This window comes from Pleurodeles waltl, chromosome 5 (assembly GCF_031143425.1).
Source record: "Pleurodeles waltl isolate 20211129_DDA chromosome 5, aPleWal1.hap1.20221129, whole genome shotgun sequence".
In the NCBI taxonomy this organism is placed as follows: Eukaryota; Metazoa; Chordata; class Amphibia; order Caudata; family Salamandridae; genus Pleurodeles; species Pleurodeles waltl.
This window is the reverse complement of record NC_090444.1, coordinates 1,427,010,465-1,427,030,570: the sequence shown is the minus strand read 5'-3', so window position 1 is coordinate 1,427,030,570 and position 20,106 is coordinate 1,427,010,465. Positions and strand designations below refer to the sequence as shown.

Here is a 20,106-nt window from a genome sequence, read left to right as displayed (position 1 = left end):
GGGCCCCTCTGGCAGCGAGGGGGTCCTGACACATTGCTGCCTGACTCTGGGTGTGGGAGCGCACCCTGGACTTAATGGCTGGATTGAGCTGAAGGCGGAAGACCAGAGTATATTGTCGCAGACAGGGCGCCCGGCCCCAGGGGCACTGAGAAGTGCAGATTGTAATGACTGTTCTGGTATGGGCCTGTGTGCTGCATCGGGCACTGACATTCCTCATCGGGGCCCCCAGAGCAACGTGGGGACCTCGTGCCCCCTGTGAGTGCTGGGCAGCTGGAGGAAAGCCCAGGCCCTTTGCTGAGAGGCCTCAATAACTCCACAAGCTAGACTAGTCGGAACAGTGGAAGATGACCAGTCCAAATAGATCTGCGTGATGCCTGCGAGGTCTGTGCTGTGGGAGGCCTGTGTGAGGTGTGGGGGCCTCCAACTGTTGTGGATTCCTGTTGGGACTGCTGCCCATCCCTGCTGCAATGCCTGGAGCCATTATCATGCAGATGCATGTGCTGTGTACTGCCCTGACCTGGATTCATTTCGCTGGCCGCCCCTGGGGCTGTAGGGGTTGCAAAGGGTGAAGGTTTTGCTTGCCCCTAGACTGGGTGCAGCCGTTGGGACATATTGTTTGCCTGCAGGTCGGACCTTGTGGCGCATGTCGGACTTGAGGTGCATATTGCTGTGGCCCAGAGGGTGGATTCCTCATTATGGGCAGAACGGACAAAACACAGCCCAAGCTGCAGTCCAATCTGTGAAAGACCCCCAAAACCTAAGGTGATAGGTCAGCTGTGATGGAAGCTGAGTAGAACGCTATAGGGCTTGGAGATAGGCAGTGAGTTGTGGCAAATCCTGTCCACTGTGCAGCACAAACTAACTAAAATTGATAGTAAGATCGATGCACTGTCCTTCCTGATGGACCGGAGTGCCTAGACAAATGTACAGAGCAACTTGACATGATGGAGAGGCCCATATCAGAGGTTGAAGATGAACAGGTTGCTGCTTCAGCATCTCAGAAACAGATAGAGAAGGCACTCTCTTCCTTTCAGGCTAAAGCAGAGAATTTTGAAGTTTGATCGCACCTTAGCAACCTCTGGCTTAGTAGGTCTGGCTGAATCCACAAACATTGGCAACATGGAGAGGTTTGTGAAACAACTTCTCATAGACCATCTCGGGTGCAAGACTCTTTTTTTAAATATATTTGTGGTGTAACATTCTCATTGCTCCCTCGCACCGCACCCAGTGCCAGGGGCGAGACCTTGCCCAATCATAGCAAGGCTGCTGAACTACGGGGACCGGGATGCAGCGCTCTGCATGTCCCAGGAACACAAGGTGCTCTGTCATGAGGGTGCGGAACTGCCCCTTTTCTTGGATTTCACACAGCATATCCAGGAGGCACGGAGCCAGTTCATTCTGGCCAGGTGCAAGCTACAAGAATTGCACCTAGAATACGCAATGCTGTACTCGGCTTGCAAGCGGATGACGGTAGATGGGAAAGCTTCAGTGACCCTAAACAGTTACAGCAGTTCCTCAGGCAACGTGCAGCTGCAGGAGCTCGGCTGCACTCCCCGTCGTCAGAGGAGGGAGAGCTGGTGGCGTCACAGGACTTGGAGGAGCAGGACTAACATCCCTTATGCCTCATTGACTGGTTACCTATGTTTGAACTGTAACTTTGAGGCCCTTGTCTGGGCAGCGGGTCCCCGGTGCTCCGTGGATATGAGGGGGCCCTAGTTACTCGTGTTCTAATTGTTTGTTGTTCGGGATGCCAGGGATGGCAGCCCAGTGGTACGACTGTAAATACCCTGTTGTGGACTAATATGTCAGGTTAGTTGAGGGTTCCCAGAGTCTGAGTAAACTGCTTGCTATTTTGGTAGCTCTGCATGGGTCCTGGATGTCGTTGCAGCATCCAGCAGGAGGACGAGTGGCGCAACTGCAGTACCCAATAATTTACATTTGTTGTACATGTTTAGGCACATGCTGTGTTTAGTTGCGCCCCCCTGCGCCTTAGAGTATCAGGAGAGATTGGCAGGGCAACATCTGTCCCCATGTGTTCTCCACAATGTTTCGATTGCAGTTATGTTGGTTGGGTACAGGTGGGTTTGGGTTGGGGAATGTTTCGCTGTGTTGTTTTCCTGGGATCACAGTGTGGATGGGTTATGTTCAATGCAACCATCAAAGGGGCGCAGGCGTGAGCTGACTGCTGCGCGTGGGCTGCAATATGGTTGGTTTGTGCGGTTTAAGAGGCACGATGATGGCTTATGGTGAGGATTGTGACAGCATGCATAACCCTGTGGTGGACATTTTAGCTTTTTAGCCATTTTGTTTATGAGTTCGTGTGAAGAAGGTCCTTAGCAGCTTAGTGAGACTTCAGTCTTCTTCGGGTCCAGCTTGAAGCCAAGACATGCTTTTTGCATCATGAGAGAGCTCAGAGGAAAGTGGTTGTTAGATGTTGATATAGCTCTCTCTAGCTAACAAAGCAAAGTGCCCGGAAGAAGAGCCCCTGATGGCGGTCCATAGCATGATCCCAAAAGCTTGCATTTTTTTAATTATTTTTTATCATGCACTGTCTTTAGTACAAGCAAACCTTTAAGGACTTCCTATATATGGAGACACAGTGGTATATGATATTGAGAGTTATGAGGACTCTGGCCATGTAAAAACATACTGCTTCGTGGTTCCCTTAGGCAGTGTTTTTTTGCACATATTGCAAAGACGCCAGCAGAGTTTTAAATATTCCGTATGATCGCTGTTGCTTGGGTGAGATCATGCTTTGCATTGCTTCCCTCCTAAGTCAAATGCATTCCTTACACAGAAAATACATGTATGGTTCTGTGGTCTAATTAGTTTAATATATGTATTCTTACAGGAATCCACCCAATGACAGTTTAGGTGACTCAGATTCCATATCTGTTCTTTAAAATGCTTATTTTGAGGAGCCTTTCCCAGCACCATAAACTACTTTAAAAACTGAATAGATGTATTGCAATAATTTTCTTAACGTTTCTCATTATGTATCGTGTATGTTTTTTTTTTTTTTTACTATTTAATTGCTTTTTCATTCTTACTTGTCCTTAACTAATTAATCCATTGTTTTTGTTTTGTTAAGATGTGGATGTTCCCTGGTTTGGAGTGCAGAGTTTGCAGCGATCAGATTCCAGTAGGTCGGACAAGCCTGAGACTGAAGAAAACACTTCGACTGGATTTTCTAACCTGGAGACAAAAATGAGATCTGTAGGTGTGGCCAATGTTTGGTCTTCGGAGTGTGAGAAACAACATTCATGGCCTCTGAAGGGGAAAAATGACGAGGCAAATAAATCCAAAGCTAAAGCTAAACTTCTGAGAACTATGAAAGTGGAGAACTCAAAAAAACTAGTGAAACAAAACTCGAAAGACAGTGTTGTTTTGGTAGGTTATAAATGTTTGAAAACTGCAACATTAGAAGATACTTCCCAACCATTTGAAGGCAGGCCTTCGGTCGGTGAGAAGGGAGAGCTGGATTCCTCTCTAGTAGAATTTACTCGGGATGCTAGTACCTATCCTGTGCAAAAAAGCCAGAACGAGCACGTCTGGTCTCCTAGTGCAGTCAAAACTGATAAACAGTCCGTGACGAAAGACAGCAATCAGTTAAGTACGTTTGGTTCCTGGAACTCCAGCAGGATAAACTCAGTTTCGGATACATCCAGTACTAGTGCAGGTTGCACATCCCAGGCAGGACCTGGATTTCCTCCTATAGGTAGCATGCTGCCACCCAGAGGCCAACCTGAAGACTGTCATTGCCAACAAACAACTTCTCCATCAGGTGTAAGAACCATCGAGGTCAGACCAAGTAACAAAAACCCTTACAGTGGAGAGAAAGTGACTGTCATCTTTGGATCAAGGGCAGATCAGCCGCAAGATCTTGTCTTCAGAGAAGATTTCAAGGACGTTCAACCTTCAAAAAATGACAATATCAAAATGGAACAGGATTCTTCTATATTTGAGAAGGATGCTGGGTCTGAATTAAAGGTTAAATTGCCAGGATCTGGGGATGGGGTGCCTCGAGTAAAAAACAACCAATCTTCTTCTTTTCCCATGGAGTTTCATATTGTAGTTACTAGTGACACAATAAAGATTCCCGATGGCAGTATCACCTGTGCCTCCTCCAGGTTCTCCGATTCCGGTGTGGAAAGTGAACCAAGCTCTTTTGCACTACACCCCAATCCAGATGCAGCTTCTGACACCCTACTGGAGCAGGGTTCCCACATCAATGATAGATCCGTACCTCAGCTCTTGCTGAGACCAGACTGTAGTGTAAGAACTGCAAGGGAAAGCCATTGTACTGAGAGCACCAGTGCATTAAGTGAAATACAGTCCTCCTTGACATCCATAAACTCCCTTCCATCTGATGATGACGAGCTGTCCCCTGATGAAAATTCGAAGACTTCCATTGTGCCTGAATGCCAGCTTAGTGACAGCAAGACTGTTCTAGACTTGGGAACTGCTCACTTGCCAAAATTTGATGAAAACAAATCTTTACTTTTGCAACCTCAGAGTGTCGTTTTTTCTGGCCATGCAGAAAAGGACACCTTGCCAGTTATTCCCACACTCTCCAGCATCAGAGGTCTGTTTCAGTTTGCGTCTTCTGACGAAGATACAACAAATGAGGTTAAAAGTATCCCCACCCCAGTGACAAAAATTGGCATTGTTAGTAGAGAGTCTCAGAACACTGACAAATATCAAAAGGCTTCAGAGGATTCAGTTATTTTAAGTTCAGAGGTTATCCATCTTGGGGAACCTTGCATAATTTCTGGTTCTGTTTCTAGCAATGCAGAAGTCTCTGTGGAAGAGAATACTGGTGAGGCAAGTTTTGAAGCCTTTGAAGAAAAATTAGTCATAACTGAAGGACCGTATGAAGCTGAAAGTGAATCTCACATTGCCTTTTCTAACCTTTCACCCGCTTCTAGCACAGACGTAGTTAAGCAAGGGCTTATTGAAAACTATTTTGGCTCTAGAATCAGCACATATGTTTCAGACCGAAGCCCCCCTGGCAATACAAACTTTATTAGTCCGGAAAAGGACATTTGTGGGAGACATGTGAACTCACCAATCTCTAAAGAAGACAACACAGATGAAGATGAGGAGGAACAAGATCAAGAAATGATTGAAAATGGATTTTATGAAGAAACTGATCATGCTTTAAATGGAACAGCAGATGCTGACTTTGAGCTGAGACATGCTCTTACTGGGGACAAAGTTCTGAGGTCTGAGCTGATAAGTAGTGAGCATTTGAAGGATGGACTTAATATACCTGGTGTCTGTGCACCAGGTTGTTTGTCTTTCTCATCTGCACATAGAGACTCTCCTTGTAGCACTGCCACGTCTTCCAGGAGCAAACTAAACACCATTACAAAGCAACCAAGCAGCACAACCCTCAGTTCTACTTCATCCATGTCCTGGTACGAAAGTTCTCCCAAAATGCAAATGCTAGCGTAAGTAATTATGAACTTGAGAAATTAATTACAAATCGGTATTTTCGATCGTTGTTTTCTTACCATATGTAAACATTGTGATTTATATTGTACATAATATGAATGCCCCAGCTGTCACTATGTGAGTTGACTTTATATACAGCCTATAGGTCAGCGCCAGGTGTCTTACTCTATGCACCATTGTATGTGCGGTAAATCCCATTAAATATTTTAGGTTAGGGTGACAAACAGTAACTAAGACATGGAATATAAAAAAAATAATGGCTATGTTTTACCAGATTATTAGCACTTCAGGTTGAATAATACCTTCCTTGTGTTCCTTAGGTTAATGACCCCAGAGTGGATTTGGCAGGTTCTCCGCGCTCTCAAAGGTGCATTGGAAACTCAGTGTTGGAATATAGACACCGTTTGCAGATCGTAGCTTTGTGGATGGTGACATGGGATATGTTATACCCAAGCAGAAGTTGTGCATTTGGGTGTGATCTAGTTATATTCCAAAGGTGTGCTTGCAAAGAGTTTTAATGCATATAGTGATAAGTACACAAGTCTCCCATTCTCTTTGTTGATAAGATACTCCACTCCTATAAAACAGTATGAGTACTATTCTTCAGACCCCGCTTCTGAACGTGACTCAGATGCATCTTCAGACTAGTCGGACACATGGTAGGGATTTCTTTCGAAGAGCAGAATGCTGAAGGCAGTTTATCTTTAATTAGTGCTCTCTGGCATATGCTGAATGGAAGAGAGTAGGATTTTCAACCCACTGCTGAAAAGAATTGGCACACATGTCTGGGTGTGCATTTAGATGGGATGTCGTTTACCTGCTCTGACTCAGCATAGCTCCAGGTTTATGATGCCTTAAAAATCTCATGATGCATTATGCAAGTGCCTAATAAATTAGTCACACGTTGAGAGTACAATTCTTTGGCCAAGAATTACTCTTTGGTCATTTAGAAATGAGTATATTGACTTAAAGCGTACTGACTTTGGTCTCTATGTCTAGGTGAAGGTTAGTATACTAGGTTTAGATGCATTCCTGGATAGACGTGGATGATGTTATGATTAAGACCAGAAAAAGAAAGAGTTATATTAATGTTTCTGAAACCGTGCATGAGAGTACATTGTCTATCGGTTTGCCTCTGTGGATTGTCAATAATATAACTCTGTAACAGTTTTATAAAACAAAGAGAACTAGGCCTAGACAGAGGTTGTGGTATTACCCTGATTAACTTTAACTACAGTCTCTTAAAGATGTAAAAAACATATTATGAGATTCATTTGACTCAAGGTAGTCACAAACCCAAAAATGGCCACTACAGTCCGATCTCAACCATTTTGTCCATTACATTCTTACCATATTTGAACACGCCTTTGTTCAGGGTGACCTGATTACCGGGGCTGGTATCTTATCCAGCGTGTACAGCCAGCAAATTATTGAAAGTATGGGCTCTCTTAGTTTTATCTAACAGAGTAATGAACAAATTTCTTGCCACATTAAATGGAAAAAAACAGCGCAATCGCGCTGCTACAGTTCACTCGTATGGACAGTTGATCACGGCATGCAGTTAGGAGAAAAAAAATGCAAAAAAAGAGCGTGACCGTGCTGCTATAGTTCACTCGTAGTGAAACCTATGGGCAAAAGTGCAATTATGTACGTAACTGGCAAAAGTGCAATTAACTATGTAACAGGGTCGATGTCATGCAAAGCGCTGGACGTCTGCCAAGCGAGATCGCGCTGTGAAAAAAAGATAAAAATTAGTCCACAAACCTGATGGGAAACAGCGGGCCTCGCATGTTTTCAGTACTTGGTCGCTGCGCTCGAGGAGGGCTAACCACCGGAAAAGGCATGATGTATGCTTGCCTTCCACTAATGAAAGCAAGCAGATTTTGAAAGGCAAGCCCACAAACCAGTGAAAGACACTGACGTATCATGGATGGGGCTCCGAGCCCTTTTCTATCTACTAAAGCGTCTTGAAAGTGAAACACATGCGCAAGCACATGCGACGCAGGCTCGATCCTAAAAGGGTAAGGTGCTGGAAGGAGCAGCCCTTCACCTTATCAAGAGGAACGCTCATGAGATATACCATCAACTTTGCAGTGAAACATCTATGATTCAGTTTGTAGGCCTCTGCTTTATAAGTGGACAAAGAATATGACTTATATTAAGTTACAGTTTAATAGTTTTATTTAGGTTTAAAAAAGGTTAATAAGATCTTGTGTACATGCACCAGTAGAAATCATAATAATACATACAGCTAATTAGATCTGATATCATACATTTAGGTCAGTAAGTGCAGTGCACAAATATCTTACCTCATTCTTTACGTCAGATTTGTTTTCAGATGTGGACATATGGTGTAGCACCATCAGGGTAGAAAAAAATAGCAAGAGCATGGAAGTACCTTATTTTCTTCATCAGGCTTTGACCCCGAGTAAGAGAGAAAAAGGCAGGAAAGGGAGAAAAGGTGAAGGAAGAAAAAGATAAGAAAAAAAAAGTAAAAACAAGAGAAAGCAGAAACGAAAAAGAACCAAGAGAAAGATAGAGACAGGTAGAGTAGGGAGGAGGAAGAAAGTGTCAAGAAGGGGTAATTAAGAATAGTCCGCTTTGGTACTTGCCATCCTCTGCCTTCTGCAACGCTATTATTTTAAAATTGTATTTATTTTGTTATTTTTACAAATGAAAAAAACACTTGTTTTGTGACATCATTAATATAGTCTTGAGAGCAGAGCTTTATATTCTCGTACATGCAGTTTACTCTCCCCCTTTATATGTATTTTTTTTCTTCTAATCCTAGAAAGCATAATGCTATTGACTGCAAAGCCGGGTATGGTTGAAAATGTCACACATGACATGGTACCATTGGACAGCTTTACATAATTATATTCGCCAGTCGACTCTCTGCCCTAGTGGACTGAGCCTATCTGCTCCCTCAAAGATAGCAGCCAAAAACACTTGCATTACTGGCAAGGATTCTTTTTAATTTAGGAAAGATTAGAACTATATGGAACACTTAAGATCTTGCTATGCAGCGACTTTTCTCAACAATTACCATGTTGCACAGAAATTGGGGATGATGAAGTGTTAACTTTGCTGGGTTTCCTCAGGCTTTTTCCAAAACGTAATTCTGACATTTTGTATTAGCAAAGTAAATGCACACCTGTAAATGTTTTATTCCGTACACATATTCTTTGTGTTTGAAAGAGGAATATTTCCCAGTAATCATGTAGGTGGTGTCATTTAGGAATGTGAAATAAGCCTATAGTGCTGGTTACCCTATGCATTCCGCAGCTTGCGCTGACCCACAGCACTGGGTAAGAAGCATTGGGAAGCAGAACAGTAAAGCTTAGCAAAGGGTAGAAAGAGTAAATAGAGAGGAGGAGGAGGGTAAGGGTCCCACCCTAGGGCCTACACATGAGAAAGAAAGTAGAAAGAACATTCACTCTCCTCGAGTGCTGAGAGTCAAATGTCTCTGAAACATGGTTCTCTAACATTCACATTGGAAAGATACACTCATCCAGTCAAAAAGGTGATGAAAGTAAAACGCTCCAGTGATGGGTCAAAATACAATAACAAGGAATAAAGCAATCTAACAAGGACCTGAAATGAACATGCAAGCCATTCAGTCATGAGCAAGGAACAGACCAAAAGCTCACTGCAAGTAAATGTTGTTTCACAGCTTCTATTTCAACAAGAATATGTTACCCGATTTCCAAGTACCCATCTCAAAAGGAAATGGTATCAGTGAATTTCCCATTATTCATCTGTACAGGAAGTGACACCGCTGCTTTCTTTACTATCCATCTTCAAAAGAAAAAGCCAGAGAAGCAGATTTTGTTTCTTCCCAGCAAGAAGATATTTCCAGATTTCCCCATACCCATCTCAGCAGGAATTGATGTCACTGAATTTCACAAAATCCATCGGTACACGAAGTGGCTTCACTTGTCTCCTTCCAAAAGCATCCTCAAAAGAAGAAGCCAGGCAAGTAGACTTTTTTGCAGATTCCTTCTCAACAAGAAGTCATTTAAAGACTTCTCAGCATCCACAGCAAAAGGAAGTGACATCGCTGCATTTGCCAGCACCGATCACTGCATTTTTCCACAACCTTCAAAGGCCTGTCACCCAGGGCATACCCAAACGAAGGGTGGCCAAAATAAGACCATCACCATTTGGACCTGTTAAGACCTGAAGGACCTAAAGCCAGAACCCCAGCTGACACGGTAAGTCATCCATCGTTATGCCTCTCTCAAACACCATTATACACAACATTCCTGCTTTCACACCAAACCCCACAAACATACTCCCCATACCCACAAACATAACACTAACAGCCTTATCCACATACCACTCACTTAGAAACGCACACCAACCATATCACACCATCTTCAACTCATGCTCGTCAATGTACAGGCAGCAATAAGTCATGTTCCAACGTCATCATCATTACAACCTAGATGCTGTTTTCATCACAGCCACCTGGTTGACACACTTCCACACACACTCTTGACATCCTCCTCCCGCCTGGACAGAGCCCCCAAAAGATAGATCACACATGCAAAACAGGATGGGCACTTGCAGTCATACACGTCAATGTGGCACTCAACTATCTTCAGCAGGGCCATAGCAAAGTATTTTCAGCACCTCACTTGCCACTTTCAGCCTGTGAAACAGCCTCCTTTCATTTCATTTTCATCTCAGGCCATCAGGAACCCATAAGGACTTCAGAAAAGAAATTTCAGACTACATCATCTCGGCCTCAATGAAATACCCACACCCCACCTTCCTTATGACTAAAGCCTACCCAGCAACTCCAGTACCAAAACCATGAAGGAAGCACTTTACTCTTTAGTCATCACCAAAGGCAACACTGGACATCATTCTGTATCTAGCCTCCAGCTTCTACTACCAGTATTCATATTCATGAACGAGACTGTCATCTTGCTACCCTCTCTACTGTCACACATGCCACTCCACCATATGAAGGACAGCAGTAATAGGAGAAATTTACCATCCTGTCCTTCAAAGACATGTACAGAACTCCAAGTAGAACAAATCAACGGTCCCAAATATTTTAGTCTCATAAGAGATGTAAACGCCTTTCCCAAAATGTGCAACACCGCTCTAAAGATTACTCTAAAGAACTTCTAAACCTAAGCTGCTGGCATCCTGGTATACCTAGGAAAATAATGTTAACAAATACAGAATACAGAAGTAGAAATGGAGAAGATCAAATTGCCACAAGGAACCTACCCTTCTGAAATTACCCCACTCCAACCATCATTCCATAATCACTACAGTTAAACCCACCTACTACACGAATACCATAATGAAGCAATCATCAGAAGCAAAGATCTCCTGAAGGTTGTCAAACAGTGTGCCAACCCCATCCCAGGATCTCGGATCCCATGAGCAGCTGATGTGCTATTCTGTTCTCTGAGAAAATAAATAAAACCAGGTTTAACGTGACTGTCTGTCCTCATCACCCAAACTATTACCTATTCCTGCCTCCATACCACTAACTCAAACAAGCCCACCTCCTACAAAGATGACCTGCTTCTGTCATCCATTACCAGGTCTCTGCAAGGATTAACGCTCATACCTCATCTCCATATTGTCAGTTCCTTGCTATCCCAGAGTACCTGCCTGGACATCCTCATAACCGGACATGTCCTCCCCCTGCTGAAGAAGGTTACACTAGGTCCAGCTAAGCTTGCCAAAGTCCGTCCTATGACCCACCTCCCAATTGCTGGAAAAAAATCATTGATAAGGCAGTTGCCACCCAGCTACAGAAGTACATCAGCAAGAATAACTTACTTTCAGGCTATTATTTGGGGTTCAGAACACACTGCCTCAATGAAACATCCTCTCTTCAAGTAGTTGACAAAGCTGTCTTCTTCAATAGCAAAAATGACCCTTGGATCTTTGTCCTGCTTGAGTTCTTCACAGCTTTCAAAACCGTTGACCATTCAGCATTGATCCACAGCCTGAAAACTTGTAGTGGTTTCATAGGCACAATCTTACTGTGAACCGCATCCTACAGCACCAACCAGCATCAGCTCTATTGGATAAGAATAACCAGAAGCTTGAGACTCCCCTTCACTCAAAGGGCTTCATCCTGTCACAACCATTTTCAACCTTTATATGGAACCCTTGGAACCCTCCCTTGCAGACAGCATCACCAAGTTCTACTAGTATGCTCATTACACCCACCTCAAGTTCAAATTCTCCTTAACCTGTGATGTGCAGCGAATCATCATGGCTCTCCAAATTAAACGTAATAAGCTTCACACCCAAAGTGACAAAGGAGGCCACATCCCTCACATTCACCCTGGACTCTGACCTCTCACTCATGGAACACATTGCCAAGATAAAATCTGCTTGGTTCCAACTCTCCCTTTTGAAGTCTTTTCCTGGAAGAAGGCTTCAGAACAACAGTTCCTCTAGTCCTCTCCACCTAGATGGAGGCCATACGCAATTGCATTCTAGAGACCACCCTTGCTCCCCTAAAAACATTCTTTATTTAGTTAGCAGCATGGCTCATCAAGAAGAAATGATTTACCTTGGCTTCCCTGCAAACACATATCGTCTTCAATATCAGCTGCATCATGTACAAGGCTTATAACACTAAGGGGGTCATTCTGACCCTGGCGGCCGGTGACCGCCAGGGTCACCGACCACGGGAGCACCGCCAACAGGCTGGCGGTGCTCCCGAGGGCATTCTGACCGCGGCGGTTCAGCCGCGGCCAGAAAGGGTAAACCGGCGGTCTCCCGCCGGTTTACCACTGCCCTTGTGAATCCTCCATGGCTGCGGAGCGCGCTCCGCAGCCATGGGGATTCTGACACCCCCTACCGCCATCCTGTTCCTGGCGGGTCTCCCGCCAGGAACAGGATGGCGGTAGGGGGTGCCGCGGGCCCCTGGGGGCCCCTGCAGTGCCCATGCCCATGGCATGGGCACTGCAGGGGCCCCTGTAAGAGGGCCCCGCAAAGTATTTCAGTGTCTGCTAAGCAGACACTGAAATACGCGACGGGTGCAACTGCACCCGTCGCACCCCTGCAACTACGCCGGCTCAATTCTGAGCCGGCGTCCTCGTTGCAGGGGCATTTCCTCTGGCCCGGCGGGCGCTCTTTTGGAGAGCGCCCGCCGGCCCAGAGGAAATGTCTGAATGGCCGCCGCGGTCTTTTGACCGCGGTGCGGTCATTCAGTGGCGGTACCTTGGCGGACGGCCTCCGCCGTCCGCCAAGGTCAAAATGACCCCCTAAGACCCTTGTCTGTCTAGCTGACAAACTTAACAGTATCTGAATGAAGCTGCTAGTGAGTCTGGTCCTTAGTAAGTAAACTTACAAGAGGGCGCGTATAGGTCGATGAATCTTTTGAATCGCATTGAGTATCCTAGTCATGCAGTGATCACTGACTCAATAATCAACATCAGTAAATCCAGATCAAACACTTAAAAACTACAGGAAAACCATATTAATCAGAAATAACCATCACTCGTAGAAAAGGTTTAACAATTTTTATTCCCTACGGATTACAATTCTAAACAATTGTTAATTATATCTTTACTAATCAAACTTTTAGTTCATCAATGAAAAACCACTTTTTCTAAATTTATCATGAGCAACAATGCAAATTATAAGTCAACGAATATCAGCATTACTGATGCAATTCAGCAAATTAATTTATCAATCATTTGTCACCGCCAACGTCACCCCTGACAGCCCAGCTAACCACGATTAGCATTAGCATTAGCATGTGGGTCTTCATGTAAAAACAATTTAGTGAAAACATTCATTTGAAAAAATCTACCTAAAAGAGAGAATATCTGTAAAACAGGGCAGTTGGTACCTAGAAGAAAAGGCACAAAATTGTCAGTCACATTTTCATAGCTACCTATCCAGGATGGATCAGCAACAAGTCAGTCTTTGTCCCTAGGTGATCAGGGTCAGAGTATAAGCCAAATATCAGCACCTCAAACAGTGTCTCTTGAAGTCATCAACTTTCTCCTCGCAGTTCTGATTTCTCACCCCTTGTCATGACTTTTTATTAGGGTCTCCCAGTCCATCCCACTAATTGCTAATTGGTCAATTCATCAGAAGTTATGACTCTAACCTATAGATTTTGTTTACCTAATCTTTAATTCTGCATATGTCTTATGTTCCATAAAACTGATTGGTTCTTCTTGCGATGAAAACATCATCCGGCTCTTCAGGTAACAAAATTGTTGCATACGAGTCTTTAGTCAGTGCCTCTATTGTTCAAGTCCTGGGAAAGTATATTTATCCTACAATACACATAATTGTATCAAATTGTCTTCATCATCTCCTGTCTGTTGTTACATTTGCAGAATGTTCTAGCTGAGCGGCTTGAACTCTGAGCAGTTCAAGGTTGCCATCCCAGGTTACCAGTCTTGTGCAAAACACTCGTATTCTTCATTGTTAAGAGCAAGCAAGGCCCAGTGAAACCAGGCCTTTAGTCCGGCTAATTTAAGAATATGGATTAATAAAAAAAATAGGTTGTACATTTCCGTATGACATATTAATAATTTTTTTTCTCTTTTACATATTTTCCATTAGTTCACGTATTTAATCATTTTAGTACATGTGGTGACCACTCCCGGGGGCACATTTCACAGCGCACACATTTTTTTTCTAGAATTAATTTCTCTATGCATTTTCTCATTAATAAAAACACATTAATCATTAAAAATTTCTCAGTATATCTGCTCCATCAGTCCCTCCTCTGATGACTGAATATGTCATCACACCTTTCTTGTCAACACTTTAAAAACTTGTCTCAGATATATTTTGTCTTCTCCTGGGGTTTTCCCATTAAATTTGTCTCCTAGGTGGTTCTTCCCTCCTCTGTTCATTCTTCGATTTTCTTAGTCTTATTTTCTGCCATAATTTGCATGCCCCCATTGTCCTAATATAGAAACAATCCCAATTAATATTCATTGGACAATTTTCCACAATACCCCATTCCAAATTTGACTAAACCAATTTCCCACAGAGGCAAATCCATTTCCGACCTTTCCTCAAACCCCTGGTTCCTTCAAATCCTTGCTTGAATTTGTTAAGTTAGTAAGTCTCTTATGTGCTTATCATTTTTGGGAATAAACGAACAACAATGCCTAACATTAATCACTTTTACAGACTCCGCGTCTTTCACTAAAATTATGTCTAAAGCAAGTCTATTTTGAAACGTCCTAGTTCTATCTGCAGCCAATTCAGTATTTAACAGGAGTATTGCCCCTGTAAAGTTTGTCAGCATATTATCCTCAATAGTAGACCATTTTCGTATCTTGTTTGCATTCAAAATAACCCCTACAGAAAGAATGATTGCACCAAAAATATCCCCCGCAATTGCAGGAGAGGTTTCCCTCCTCTATCGTTCATGATGTAATTCTGTCATTTTTGGTCTTTTCTTTAGATCTTCTATCTGAAAAATGTTAGGGAAAACTATCCCTAAATAGAATGTCCCATACCATCCTCTAGGAAAATGGTAATAAGCATTAAGTCCACAAATATAGTAGATACCCGGAATCACAAGGTACTGACCATTCAACATAAAAGTCCATTTACTCTGAAACAGAAACACATGCCTATATTTACTCATTCCCACAAATAAAGTGTCAGTGCGTGATTTTGGCCTACATATACACAAAGCTTCCCTACATGTAATGCATCTAAAGCTAATTTCCCTTGTGTCTTGATAGCACTGTAAGCATAATCATTCTTAGAAGGCCTTTTCTCTAGTCCTTTCACTAATTTCTCCTTCAATGCCTTCCTTCTATCATCAGTATGCCCTATAAGGCTCTTTTCTAGCGGAGTTAATAAACAGGTTAAATTGTTGAGCATAAACAGTTCCAAATGTTAGTGTAGGTTCAAAGAATCCCCTGACTAATACTATATCATGCTCTTTAGCTATCTTACTCAAATATCTAATAATGGGTACAAAAGAAGATACTAGATCATGGTTAGAGTAGAAATACTGAATATATACTTGGTTATAGAATCTGGTTAACAGCAAACTACAAGTTATGCCGTACGTTAATGGCAAGCTATGGTACGTAACCCCTTCTTCCACAGAGGAAGGAATTTGCTTACACACAAGACAATTCTTTGCATCCATTGTCTCCACATACTCACTCAACAACCGATAAATAACATTAGAAGAAAGCTCTCCTCGTGCATTAGTATAATCATGCAAATATTTTTAATCTAGCTTGAACCTCTCTAAAGCTGTTAGTGTAGTAGTCTCAAGAACAGGAGTAATAGCAACTTCTTTTATTTCATGAATAGACATACCCGCAATCATTATTATGAACATTATTCCACACATAATAGCCAATCCAACACTAAAATACCTACAATATCCAATATTTCGAACCCGATTATCTAATTCAGCCATGATCTGTAAAGAATCAGAAAGTAGAAATAGCTCTTAATTAAAAGTGCAACAGGGAAAAATCAAAAAAATGAAGAATAATAAATTTGTTCTCTTCTCACAGTTCAGTTTCACTCACAGGAACCCTTTCCTCCTTTGTCAAAATTGGTTAGCAGCTAGTCACATCTGGGTTTTCAAACTGTCACATCAGGTTATCAATGTTTCTCTCCAGGTTTATTTCAACAGTCTGTTTTTTTCAGGTTTCTTCAAATTAGCTCAACAACTCATTCTATTGATTCCCCTCAAGTTGCATCAAAGTACTGTTTGGAACTTCTCTGTCAAAACAAAAGGACATGAACTCATTTTGCCATTCACTTGTTGCTGCATATGCCCACTCAGGACCTGCGTATCTTCGACTTGCTACTCTTTCTTTTCAACCTTCGCTCTACAGCTAACTCTCCTTCACTTAGTTTGTCTTTTCTTGTAGTATCCACTTCTTCCTCTATTAGCTCATTTATAACCAATTCCTTCTTCTTTCCGATCAGCCATTCAGGTCAATTGACTCCTTTCCTTGTTCCTTCTGTCAATTTTCTTTTCAGAATTGGACTCTTTTCTTTTTCCTTCTGTGGTGTTTTCTCTTGATGGACCTGCAACGGGTTCAGGAGTAGTCAGACCACCGTGGCTTTGATCCGTCTCAACTCTTTCCCCCCTCTTGACCTGGTACTTTCTCTGTTTGTGCTTCAGCACCATCTGCTTCTGGGAGAACCCTTCCTGTGCTTGGTTCTCCAGTTGTCTCCGTTGAGTTAGATTCTTGCTCACCCTCTGATATCTCTGCACCTTCGTCTCTCACTGGGGTGATTGACCCGTCTACCACCAGCTCTGAGTCAGTTTCAGGCTCAGCTTGCTCTGGCTCTGGTTCAGGAAGAACCACTTGTTTCGCTGTTGTTGGTGCTCTCAACAACACTTCTTCATAATCTTGCGGACTCACCACTCTCTTGGTATGGGCGGCATATATCCAGTTCGGCAGTCCTGCACACCTCACAGCTGTTGTAGTTGTTAGCACCACCTGGTATAGGCCCTTCCAATGTGGCTCTAGGCAAGTCTTTCGAACATGCTTTTTGATGACGACCCAATTTCCAGCTCTCAGATTGTGGCCTGGGTCATGGATGGGTGGCAGGGTAACAGCCTGCACCTGCTGAGAGAAAGATTGAACCACATCAGCTAGACCTTTGCAGTAGTCCAACACCATATCATCTGTAATATTGACAAGAGCGTTTGCTGGAATTGCTGGCAACCTCATTGCTCTGCCCATGAGAATCTCGCGGGGAGACAGTCCTGTCTTTCTGTCAGGTATATTTTGCATTGACATCAACACCAAAGGTAATGCATCTGGCCATTTCAGATTTGTTGCGGCACACATTTTGGCAATTCTTGATTTCCCTGTACCGTTCATTTGCTCTACGAGTCCTGAGGCTTCTGGGCGATAACTGCAATGCAGCTTCTGCTCAATGTTTAATGCTGTACATAAGAGTTTGATCACTTTGTTATTGAAGTGTGTTCCCCTATCTGATTCTAAAGAGATCGGAAATCCGAACCGTGGTATTCACTCTCTACGCAACAGCTTTGCAACTGTGAGACTGTCATACCTATGTGTGGGGTATGCTTCAATCCAATGACTAAACACACACACAATCACCAACACGTACTTCAATCCACCACATGCAGGCATCTCAATGAACTCCAACTGCATTCTGCTGAATGGTCCTCCTGCCCTTCCAATGTGGCTCAAATTTACCACTGTCCCTTTTCCCAAATTTAGTTGCTGACAGATTACACATCAATGGCATACGGCCTCTGCGGCTGGTCTGAATTTTGGGTTAAACCAATCAACCTTGAACAATCTAACCATGGCATCTCTTCCAATATGTGCTTGGCCATGGTAGTAACGGGCCATCTGAGTCAACAAACTGTTTGGCAGTACCAACTGGCCCTCTTCAGAAACCCAAATCTGGTCTTTGAATACATTTAAGTTCAACCCAAAGTTTTTTCTCTTTTTTGTCTGCATTTTCCTGCAACGTTTTCAACTCTTCTGGTGTGTCAATTATTTTCAAAGCAAACTTTGCACAATTATCTTCTTCCTCAGGCATTAGTTCCCACTTGTCCTTAAACGATAAATAGTTCAATGAGCAAAACCTTGCGAATTGATCCGCATATCCATTTCCCAATTGGATGTAATCCTGCGTCTTTTGATGTGCACTGCATTTTACCACAGCAATTTCTTCCGGTAACAGAATTATGTACAACAACTCTTTTATCCGGTCACCATTTCTCACTGGAGTTCCAGTAGAGGTCATAAAACCTTGCTGCGACCACAACTGGCCAAAATCATGAACGATTCCAAATCCATATTGACTTTCAGTGTAGATTGTGACTCTTAACCTTGCAGAGACATAGCAAGCCCTAGTAAGAGCTACTAGTTCTGCCACTTGTGCAAAATACACACCTGGAAGCCATGAAGCTTCTAATGTGCCCATAATTGTGCACACAGCATATCCTGTCAGTGTGCCTGTTCCATCTCTGAGACACGAACCATCAATATAGACAATTTGATAATTTTCTTCTAAACGCGTGTCTAATATCAGGCCTCATTTTTGTACATAGCTCAGTTACCTCAAGACAGTCATGCTCAATAGCGTCCTCTTTTTCAATTTCAACAGTGTCACTTGGAAGTAATGTTGCTGGGTTTAGTACTGTACATCTTTTCAATTTGGAGCACCCAAGATGCTAGTCTCATACTTTGTCAGTCTTGCACCCGTTAAATATTGAGTTTTCGTCCTTGTCAGTAAAATCTCAACAGAATGTGGTACCATTACCGTCAAAGGGTATCTCATGACTACCCCCTCACATTGGGAAAGACTTTGACCAACTGCGGCTACTGCAACTGGGTCCAAGGTAGCTGAAAAATAAGCTACTGGGCGATAAGCACCTCCATGGCCCTGTGTCAAGACAGACAAGGAACAAGCATCACGTTCATGACAAAACAATGTGAAAGGCTTTGTGTAATCAGGCATTCCCAACGCTGGAGCTTTGCACAAACTCTCTCTCAATTCAGTGAAGGCTTTCATCTGGTCCTCATCTAGGGCAATGGGATCTGTAACTCCCTTATGTGTCAATTGCTGCAAGGGTATGGAAATTTCAGCAAAATTAGGAATCCACCATCTACCGTACCCCACCATTCCCAGAAACATTCGGACATCTGTCTGTGAAGTCGGGGGACTTCTCTGCAGAATCATAGTAATCCTCTCCCTGGAAATTCTCCTCAATCCTTTCTCAATCTGGTGTCCCAAATATTTTCCTGTCTTATGGCAATACTGTAATTTCACAGGTGAGACTTCATGTCCAAACTCTCCCAAATGATTCAACAGGGCAATCGAGACATGTTTACACTCGTCCATTGTTCTGGATGCTATTAGCAAATCATCAATGTACTGATTGGCATGGCAATTCCAATGACTCCAGGTTCTTTTTCGGGATCTGATTAAACAGTGATTGGGACTCTGCATACCCTTGTGGAAGCCTGCACCAGCTGTAGACTCTGTCTAGGAATTTGAAACTAAAAAGAAACTGACTATCCTCATGAAGAGGCACTGAAAAGAAAGCTTGTGACAGATCTGCTACTGTGAACCACTCTGCATCGCAAGGAATCTGATACAGTATCACTGCTGGATTGGGCACTATCGGACAACATTTAACCACCATGTCATTCACTTTCCGCAAGTTCTGCACAACTCGTACTTTCCCACAGAGCTTTTTCAAACCCATTATCAGTGAATTACATGGGCTGCTCAGCACTTCTTTCAAAACTCCATGTTTTAAAAAGTCTACAATTATTTGTGCCACTTTCATTAAAACATCTAGTGGCATGTTATACTGTGGAAGCTGCGGGAACACTGCATCTGGCTTCAAAGTGATTTTAATCGCTCCACTCCCTTAATCAAACCTACTTCCTTTCCTGTCAGATCGCACACCTCTTCCTTCATAGTTCCCTGTAAAACCACATGTAATTCTTTCACAGTGAACATTGGGAAAAATTCAATCAATGGGAATTCTTCATGGGCATTGTTAACTATCATTGCAGTTGCCTGGTCTTCTTCATCATCGCTATTTGTCTGAAATTCTATCCCTGTTTCTGAACAATTGATGGAATATTTGGTCTTGTACAGTAAGGGCCTGATTCTAACTTTGGAGGACGGTGTTAAACCGTCCCA

General features: G+C 43.0%; 1 protein-coding gene across 6 annotated transcripts in view; it reads left to right on the top strand.

Annotated features, from left to right (window-relative positions):
* FAM135A (family with sequence similarity 135 member A) overlaps positions 1 to 20,106 on the top strand; it is an 863,965-nt gene that overhangs the window by 564,014 nt on the left and 279,845 nt on the right. For all 6 annotated transcript variants that reach the window (XM_069235714.1, XM_069235715.1, XM_069235716.1 and 3 more), the window contains one exon: positions 3,092 to 5,453. In XM_069235714.1, the coding sequence (XP_069091815.1) occupies positions 3,092 to 5,453 (2,362 nt within the window). The remainder of the gene's footprint in view (positions 1 to 3,091; positions 5,454 to 20,106) is intronic.